Below are 10067 nucleotides of genomic sequence, written 5' to 3' on the forward strand. Positions count from 1 at the left end.
AAAGACATGTCAAACATGAGAGAAATACTTCTAAATGACTGTCTTGTTTTAGGTCGTAGTCGCAATAATGTTTTGTTCTGAAGTACCTTCCTCTGAGTATAGGCATAGGAATCTAGTATCCTAGTACTGTATAAAGTCATTACAGAAAGGGTCGCTGCTCTGAAGATTTTAAATTACAAGTAACTTAAGTAGGTTGTTTCAAAAATATTCATGTAGAAAAAAGATGAGCATTTATGACAAGTGATGTGTACAGAATGCTTTTACGCTCTCCAATGCAGATTCCTGTTTTTTGAGGTAAGTGCAACTGTGCCAGTCATATTATTGGTTAGCCAGCAATAACAGATATTGCAAAAAAAATTGGGCAGCAATTGTGTAAGTTTCCTCTATAGCATATGTGCTGCTGCTGGGAGAAAAGGACAGTTCTTTTACTAGATCTATCTGGTAATTAGTGTTTTTATAATAATAAAATGTAAATATTCCTTCTAAAGTATTAGCATGTTCTACAAACAAGGGTCATCTTCCCTTGAAAAAGTGAGAGCATCCTGACTTTCAGACAGGTAGTTTTGAATGTTTCCAGGGATGGGGCCTCCACCACCTCTCTGGGCAAGCTTACCACCCTCATCGTAAAAAATGTCTTCCTTGAACTAGAAGAGGGTCGATTCAGACTACACAGAACACCAGTACCCCTTGTCCTGTTGCTACAGGCCCTACCAAAAAGTCTGTCCCCATCTTTCCTTTAGACCCCCTTTAAGTATTGGAAGGCTGCAATAAGGTCTCCATGGAACCTTCTCCAGGTTGAACAACCCCAGCTCTCTCAGCCTGTCCTCATGGGAGAGGTGCTCTATCCCTCTGATAATTTTTGTGGCCCTCCTCTGGACCTCCTCCAACATGTCCGTGTCATTGCTCTTATGAATTAAGAGATTGACCTAATTCTGCTTTGCACAGATATTTTCGTACTGCATAATGTTTTACAGAAATGAGATGTCATATTTCGAGCTCTTACATATGTCTTACGGATTTGGTGAGACTCAGTAATCATACATAGTGCTTCATGGGGAACTGGAAGCTTGGATCCATGTAGCTTTTGATTAATTCCAAATCGTTAATATAAATGAAAAGGAAATACAAGATTTGCTTTAAAAAAGTGAAGTAACTTAAGTCTCACTTTCTATGCAGTTTACATGCATAATTGATTTAAGTGTTGTTTGGTTTTTGGTACTTGTTGCCTACCTCTTCCAGTGAGTTGCCAACTTCCAACCATCTATCTATTGGGAGAAGAATACAGCAGATAAATATATAGCAAATTTTTGGAATTTTTTAGGGATAGTTTTTTCATAGACACCCAAAATAGACAAAGCAAAAAACCACAGGGGATATTGCATTTTAACCCAGTAAGTACGGAAGAACTGACTGAAAATTGAAATGGAAAGTAGTTTAGGTGATATTGATAGTGAAATAATGGAGGCCACAATACTTAAGAAAGGAAAGTGAAAAGCAAGATCAACAGACTTGTAATAACTTCATAAATGTTTACACAAAAAGTGTCAAACTCTTTCAGATGTCATGAATTATAGCAATTTGGTCTTGGGCACAGGTAAATAACATTCAGGTGATTGACTGGTGATTAGTAAGATTTTTCTGCAGCTATGTCTCATACATCTCATAAATGGTGGGTTTGTCTTCACAAAGTAACATGAGAATCTGTGGGGCTAGTGCGTCTGAATCTGTTAGACATTCAGAATTCATTTTTTTGCTTTCTTTCTGTGCTTGTACTATAACATGTATATTGAAAATATGTAAGAGAGGTACACAGACAATGTCAGATCTAAGAAATCTCAGTTAGTTAAAAATAATTAATTTGCATTTATTTTGCTAAATAAATTGTCTGCATTCTTGATATTACAATTAAAATGTTGCCCACTGCATATTAGCGTAAACTAATGTAGACATATCAGTATTATTACTTACCAGATGGTTTATCAGTTGAAGTTGGAATACTAGTAACCGCAGGCATGGTTGGTAAGGTAGGTGGCAGAACCTTTAAATTCTGATCACTCTGAATCTCATTAGTAGATATCTGGTTAATAATGCGATTGTAAGTAGGAGGCTGGTACGCTTTATTTGGTGACACTGGAGTTTGTGGCAGTGGCTTTACAGGTGGCATTCTTTGACAGTGTTCTTCCAGTTGGGCAATTATTATTGACTGATTATTGGCAATTGACATCAAATGTTGGTACTTGTGCTCTAAGTCTTTGTATTTGTTTGCAAGCTGCAACATATCTGCAGTTTGGTTCAAAATCTTATTCTCAAGTTGAGAAAGTTCTAAGGCGTTGTCACGTTTTCGGATAATTTCATGTAGCAACTGCATATAGAGTTGTGTGACACGAGAATTCATATTTCTGCTTTCTTTTCTTAAGAGTTTAACCTCATTAACAATGCCACCATCCACCTCTACCAGTTGCTGGAGAGTTTCTATTTGTCTCTTTTGTTTAAGAAGTTCATTGTTAAGTAACTGTAATTCTTGCTTATTTACCCTGTTTTCAAGTAGAACTTCAGGCTCCTTAGAATTAACACAAATGGCACCTGTCACTCTCTGTTGAGGTACAATAAAGGTGTAAGTACATTTGTCCTGTGTGTCACTGGAACGCTTATATCTGTTCATATAAATGAATTCTTGTTCTGTTTCTTCATCATTGCTTTCAAATTCCTGTGTTTTGCTTGCAGTAGCTCCCACAACAGCTATTAGCATTAAACAGATGAATCTTGTTGTCATCATGATCCTCTAGTTCAGGTGGAATATTCTTCTGCAAAGAACTTCTCAAAATCTGTTTTAAAATAAATTTAACAATAAGTAACAAGTAGGAAAACAGTGCAAATTTACAGCTGATAATCTGTTCTAGTGCTTACAAAATATATAGTAACTAGTTTGAGTACAAATGAGATATTTTTGTTGTCCAGCATGAATTTACGTTGGCTGAAGGGGACATTATGGGCAATAGTTGTATCACTCTATGGCCGGAACTGTAGTTACTAGTTGCTAGTTTATCTCAAGCCTGCCAAGAACTACAACAAACTAAGGAATCAATACCAGAATTTGAAGAGTCCTTTCTTCCAGGCAAGTACCACAAAAGTTTCCAAGATTGGTGTTTTTATTTAAATATTAATTACATTTTCATTTCTTACAGTTACAAATGCAACCTTTCAATGTAAACAGAATGTAAGTTAATGTGTTGTTAAAAATTCTAAAAATATAAAATAGCTCATTTGCAGTATTTTATAACTGCATGTATATTGTAGGAGATATAGCTTAGATGAAATATAACAATTTCACTTCAGTCACCAGTATTGAACCTCAATTGGCTTTTGTTTGTTTTGTTGGGTTTTTTTTAAGGGAAGAACTTACTATATTAGTCCTTTATAATTATAAATTAATACTCTACTGCCCAAATATCATAGGCAGTAAAATCTGTTGCTTTTCCAGACTATAGGATTTAAACTAAAATATTTATTGTGACTCTCACTGGAGATACTGTCTTTACACTCAGCCTGGTCATTTCACTTCACAGTCTCTTCTCGGAAGGGGTAAAACACGTGCATATGTGCATGGTGGACAGAGATGACCGCCGGTGATTAAAATTAGCTACTAGTGTGTATTGACATACTGCAACAGTGCCCTTTTGGTGAAACTGCACTAACTTAGTTCTCAGAGCAGATTCATATCCAAGGTGGAAATTTGAGGCCATCGCAACATCTTAAAAAAGAAGTCAGTACCAGAACTTTATAGGCAACAGTGGTCTTGGAGACATGAGCTTAACATTGTCACTACTGCCAGGAATGTCCTTGTCATGGATCACTTATCAGCTGCTTGAACAGCACATGTATTTCTAACAGCTTTGTGTTACTGAATTTTAATAAGCATGTGTATATATAACCTGGTTTTCTTAAATAGAATGAGAGGAAACAAATACAGCATGGAGCTTTTTCAGTGTATAAAGCCTGCTTGATACTTTTTAAAACTGAGGTGGTGTTACCATCATATTTTTCTTAGCTTGTAAAACATTTAACATGGAATAACCATTCAGTGTTTAACTAACTGTCACTTTACTGCTTGGTCATCCTTAGTACAATGACATTTTTTAAGTTACATGAAATTATGATAGTAACACTTGCAAGAAACTGTAATGAGTCCTGCTGAGTGCAACCAACATGGATTGCTAGAGGCAGGCAGACATGATGTATGAGGAGCAGCAGAAAGAGCTAGGTTTGTTTAGCCTCTGGAAAAGAAGGTGAAGGAGACATCTTACTGCAGTCTTCAACTACTTAATGGGTGTTTGTAGAGAAGATGGCTTATTTTTGGAAGTACACAGTGAAAGTATAATGGTCAATGGATACAAATTGCCTCAAGAAAAATTCATTTTGGGTTTTAGAAAAAAAACGAGTTTCACACAGAGGGTGACCAAAGACTGAAGCAGTCACCCAAAGAGGCAGTAGAATCTCCTCTCCTGGAAGTACATAAAGTTTTGATTTAGACAAGGCTCTGAGCAGCCTGATTTAATGTTGAAATTAGCCTTGGTTTGTAAGACGAAGGTGAGGTCCTATCCAGTCTGAATTGTTCTATGATTATAGGCAGCTGCTGGCTTTTAAGAATTTTTTTTCAAGTTTCAAGATAATGATGGATATGCATGCTTAAATAATTATTCATACTGAGAAGAGAGATGGTTGTCAAGTTCACATTTTTCTGTTGTTTTGAAATAAACTATGGAAGTTTCTGTAAATTGACTCAAACCACAGTGACCAGGACTTGATCCTTCTTAAAGTTTTTGGATATACATTTTTGCCTCAGTTCCTTATTTGGAATAAACTCATTTCCATTTTGCAAATGGAAAGGAATTGTGCTTTACGGAACTTGTCAAGAATCTTGAAAACTTGTGAGATAAAAGTATGAAGTTTGACATGGTTTCTCTAAGTTAAGGAATGTTATTTGGAGCTCTGGAAAACTGGGAACATAAATTCACCCCAGACTGCTTTAACTTGCATAATCGGCATTTGCACAGCAGGTCACACTTGGAAATCCTGGCAGTTTTCCAGGCCTCATATTTCTGCACAGATGGACTGGTTTTGCAAATCTCTCTCACATATAGGTGTAAAATGGGTTGTATTTAATTGTTTGAATTGAAATGTCTTTGTCTCCCCCCCCCCGGTCAAAAACTGTAATTGTTGTGATCACTGAAAAGAAAGAATTTTTTCCTCAGTTTACTTGTGTCTTTGCTACAGCATCTCATGTCTTCAACTGAGCACAGGGTCTGGGGTGCACGTTCTTTTCCAGGCTGAAGAAATACAGAGCAACATAGAACAGTTTGATTTTTCTCCAATTATTTTAAGAACTGTTTAAGAAAAAAAATGGAACAGAGTTCATCAGCCTCATCTTAACAGATCAGTTCAAACATCTTTCAAAATAGAATATAATAGACTATTTCAGTTGGTGGGGACCTACAACAATCATCTATAGTCCAACTGCCCCTTCAAGGATGACCAAGTTAAAGCATGGTATTAAGAGCATGGTCCAAATGCCTCTTAAACACTGTGACAGGCTTGGGGCATCGACCTCCTCTCTAGGAAGCCTGTTCCAGCATTTGACCAATGTTTGCAGAAGGTAAGCCATCATTGAATGACATCAGCATGATTAGACTGTGCTGAAATGCTTCTCTCTCATGATCTTGCCTGCATGTCACCTTTTCTAAGGTGTTCTTCCTATAAGAAAACATTGGAAGAAAAATACATTGCTAAGAGGGTGCTCCTGTACAAATAGAAACAAGAACCATACTGTCTTCAGATGTCCTCCTTCCTTGCAGAGTCTGTTTATGAAGTGATCCTTTAAGTCTTTTATTGTCTGTACTTGTTCAGTTAAAAAAAGTGTTCAGAATGAGGCCTGTTTGTTGCATATGGTGATGGACTACATAACATAAATGGCATTTCTTCTCTTCTGCACTTGGATTCAAATGAAGTTCATAACCAACATGCTTGTTTGAACAACTCTCAATGATTAATCTTTCAGGGAGAAAAAAGCTTGCTGGAGGAAGGGAAGTCAGAGAAACAATCTTAAGGAAGGATTTAATGCTTTTTAATATCTTCCTCTGCTTTTTGAGTGGGAGAACATCAGATTCTTAAGACATCAGAACTCCTTCCCATGGGAGAGGAAGATCTTGTTTATTTGCTGTCTACCACACTAGCTTTCAGTTTTCTTCTGTTTGCACTTTTGCCAAGTAATTGCTCGTACTCTTTGTACTTAACTAGAGCCGTTGCTTGCTGATCACTCGGTTCTGCCTGTGTCTCTGGCTTGGCGCCCCCCTTCCTCTCTCCCAGGAGCTGCTCTGCAGTGGACTGTGAGGGAACTCTTACTGGAGCCATATTTGTCCCCAGTGCACAATTCCAGTTAGGTACCTGTAGACTTCTCAACCTCACCATTGCACAAAACCGCATTATTAACAAACATGCTTGCAGGTTTGGTGCAGATTTTCTTAATTACTGGAAATATAACATGTCTCTCTTTTTATCCTTGTGCACACTGACAAAACTTCAGCAAACAAGCATACAAACAAAAAGTGGGAGAAGTAAAAGAATACTTAAAAAGCTGTGTCATTTTAATTAAAAATCAAATAGAACTTCTGATTAGAAAAACTATGGAAGTTTGAAGTAATTTCATTTCTAGATTCTGGCTGTTCAAGTCTTGTGTACTCACAAAAGCATTTTTCATGGAAGTTGAGTTGGGACAAACTTGCCCTAGTGCAGATGCACCTAAACCCAATTTTGTGTATGCTTACCCTACTTGGCAGTATATATTACTTTATTCAGGCAACATTTTTTTTTTTCTGTTTGTCTTTTGCCAGTATAACTGCATCTGTATGAAAACTTCTGGCAGCGTTTCTGTGTGGGTTATAATCATAGTATTTTTTTCTTTCTCTTATTTTTTCTTTCTCTTATTATATCCCTTAAAAAGGGATCCAGAATTGTGGGGGGGTATTTTTTTCATTATTTCACTCTGTTTTCTATATATGGCTTTATTCATGTGTCATATTTTCTTTTTTTCTGTAATAGGTGACTTTCATTTCATTAAAGAGTGGATAGGCAAGGTCCAACACTCACAGTTTATTCCCATTCTTGTAAATTGCTCTGACTCAAGGGTGTATAGACTAGAGTCTGAATTGGTAAGAGAGTGTGGAGGTCTAACATGCCAGAATTGAGTGCGCCATAATTAAACTGATACCTCGGAGCCTTTCAGAAATACCCAGATAGATGAAAAACCACTTATATAAGAAGGATGAGATACGCACTTTTTGCACAACACTGACGTTTAATGCCATTTCCTTGTATGGTTGTTTTGACTTAGAAGAAAAAAGTAGCAGTGGTATCCTACATACAGATGAGTTTGCTTTGCTATGCTAAATCTCTCTGTTACAAATTCGAGGCCCGTGGATTAAGTAGTTATTGTGTGCTGGTCATATTTAATATAACGAGGTTAGCAGTCATTTGATGGCTGGCTTTTCCTACATATGTGCTATGGTACCTTTTCATGCAGACTCCCCAGGCATGTAGACATACAAATGAACGCACGTTCACAAAAGGCATAGTGTTAGCTATTACAGCATTTATTCTTGAAAAGATAAAACTATTTTATTTGATTATGAATTCACACATAGTTTGATAACTGTTCATTCTAAAGACGAAACATGAAAAACTAGCAACAAATCTTCACTTTTTTTAGTACTTTTGTCTTTGATATTAAAAGGGGTTTTTAGATTAGTGCAGTTTTACATTTTAATTGGATTGTAAAAGCAAATGGAGCAAGGGTGTTAAATGTAAAATCCTACTATAAAAAGATCAGAGGGTTTGGGGGTTTTTTTGGTTAACAAACATTAGGTTTTGCTTCTGCAGAGTCCTTTGATAGTCAGTGTTTGTGGATTTACAGTTAGCTCGCATGTTCCAGGCACCAGGCCAGTAATACGATCTGGATTTCACAACACCATTGTGATAAGATAGATAAGCATGAATTTTCTGAAGCTGCTTTCTTTCTTACTCCATGCCCCTTTTCTCAGAGCTCATGCTCTCTTCTTGCTCCTTGTCCCAAACATTCTCTTGCATGAAATGATATTAATCCATCCTCTCAATTTTTCAGGTAGTCATATTTATTGACATTTCATATTTAATGACATTTATTAATTTTTGCTCTCATGGAAGGATAGAGAGGGGCTTCCACTGAGGTTTTCTTTTAGAATTGACTCGCGTAATTTGATTTTTAGATTTAGAGTTCTGCTGTGAAAAAACTGATCGCTGTTTTGTTTTTTTTTTTCAGTTTTGTAAAAGGAAACAGCAATTCACAGTGAAAATACAGCACGGAAGTTTGCATGCCACATATATTAGGAAAAGCTTTAAAGTTTTATTTTAAGTTTTAAAGTAAACATAATAGGGGATATGGAAGGGCATGCAGTTTCAGTTATGAAAACATGATGTAAAACTAAGTTGGAAAATTTAACTCCAAACTTACGGGGGGAGTGATTTTTGGTTTTTTGCCACTAGTAACTTGATTCCATTGTAAGCAGTGCCACACTGACAGAAACCAATTAATTGCTTTAGATACTCTTCCTATAATGCATTCTATACTTGGCTTTTCTGTCCACTGAAAATTGTGGTGAAAAAATTTTGGTTCAAGCACTAGTTTGTTCTTCCTAAAAGGAAATACTTTTTTCACTGAGGGGAATGGATGACTAAAGCAACACTTCAGAATGAGAGTGTCTTAATTAGCTCTTGGAGAACTTTTGTTTTGAAATGCTATCAAGTGCTGCAAGAAACTTCAAAACATGTATCTTTTGCTGCCATGTAACTTTTTTTTCAAGTTCTGGCAAAAGATAGCTTTTTTTTAGTTACAAGAAGTACAAATTTTCTATCTGGATTACCAAGAATTTTAGTAGTCTTGTTTGTGGATTGTCCTTTGTGCTTTACTAAGGTTCTGTCATAGATGTGGAATGTAATTATTGAAAGAGAGCACTGCTTTTGTTGTTACTTCCCTTAACAGCGGCCTCACCTTATTTTCACTTAATCCAATCACTACCAAAAAGTGCTCATACTGTGTGTGCTTATATGTGTGCGTGCACATTGTACATAATAGCCCTTGAACAGATTCACATTTTAATAAATGATTCATTTTGCCCATGACAAATAGTAGTGAGATCATATAGTAAATATTTAATGCTTACACAAAGGTATTCATAAATGATAGGTTCTTTTTTAAATACAATTTTTGCAAAATCTTTGAAATATTTATTTTATAGACTCTATTAAAGTTCCAGGAACTTTTATATTGCCTTGATCAGACACGAGTGTGTGAGAGACTGAATGGAGATTTCATAATTTTTAATAGGGGTAGTCGTTCAGAAAAGTTACAGAAATTACTATGTCCTAGACAGTTTGTTGAAAAGCATACGCATTTTCAGCGGATTTGAAGCATGAAGGCCAAAGTTACATGCAGAATTAAATAAGATAAAAGATTTCATATTAAAATAATGACAAGAAGGCAATTTCACTGCCTGGCATCATAAAATGTCGCAACTATCTTCACAACTATATTTCAATACTTTTTTTCTAAAGAAAAAAAAAAAAGAAAAACCGGGCTTGCTGCTTTGTATTAGGGAGCAGTACTATCTTTGACAGGCTTACATTCACTCACAGGATAGTCCGGCTGCCTGTGAGCCAGTCAGTGCCTGGACCCTGGGCGTACAAAGCCCGCTGCACCCTTCAAATGCAATCCATCTGCGCTACCCGTTCTTACCCTGTCTCCTTTGGCTTCCTTCTTCAGTCCTGAGCGCGCCCTCGTCCCGGGAGTTGGCACATCTCGCGTAGCCGGCTCTATCCGAGGTGTGACTCCGGCCACCTGAGGTCTGCGGCCGGTAGCTTTGTACGCTGTGCTGCAGCCGGACCAGGAAATAGCTAGGTGATCTTTTCCTCTGCTTTGCTTTTCTTCAAGATTTGTCACAGCTGGACTACCCAGGCTGAGCCGCACATCCGCACCGTGC

At 36.9% G+C, this 10067-nt stretch overlaps 2 protein-coding genes across 10 annotated transcripts in view; one reads left to right on the plus strand and one right to left on the minus strand.

Moving 5' to 3' along the window:
* Positions 1–10057, minus strand: part of ANGPTL2 (angiopoietin like 2) — a 30971-nt gene extending 20914 nt beyond the window's left edge. For both annotated transcript variants that reach the window (XR_004843172.1, XM_009647439.2), the window contains exons 1-2: positions 9824–10057; positions 1969–2825 (exon numbers count right to left, since the gene is read on the minus strand). Coding sequence is in view for 1 of the 2 variants with exons in the window: in XM_009647439.2 (XP_009645734.1) it covers positions 1969–2776 (808 nt within the window). In the remaining variant the exon portion in view is untranslated. The remainder of the gene's footprint in view (positions 1–1968; positions 2826–9823) is intronic.
* RALGPS1 (Ral GEF with PH domain and SH3 binding motif 1) overlaps positions 1–10067 on the plus strand; it is a 109870-nt gene that overhangs the window by 41584 nt on the left and 58219 nt on the right. The gene's annotated exons all lie outside the window — the stretch shown is intronic.

The sequence above is a fragment of the Egretta garzetta genome, unplaced genomic scaffold (assembly GCF_000687185.1).
Source record: "Egretta garzetta isolate BGI_Z169 unplaced genomic scaffold, ASM68718v1 scaffold341, whole genome shotgun sequence".
NCBI lineage: Eukaryota > Metazoa > Chordata > Aves > Pelecaniformes > Ardeidae > Egretta > Egretta garzetta.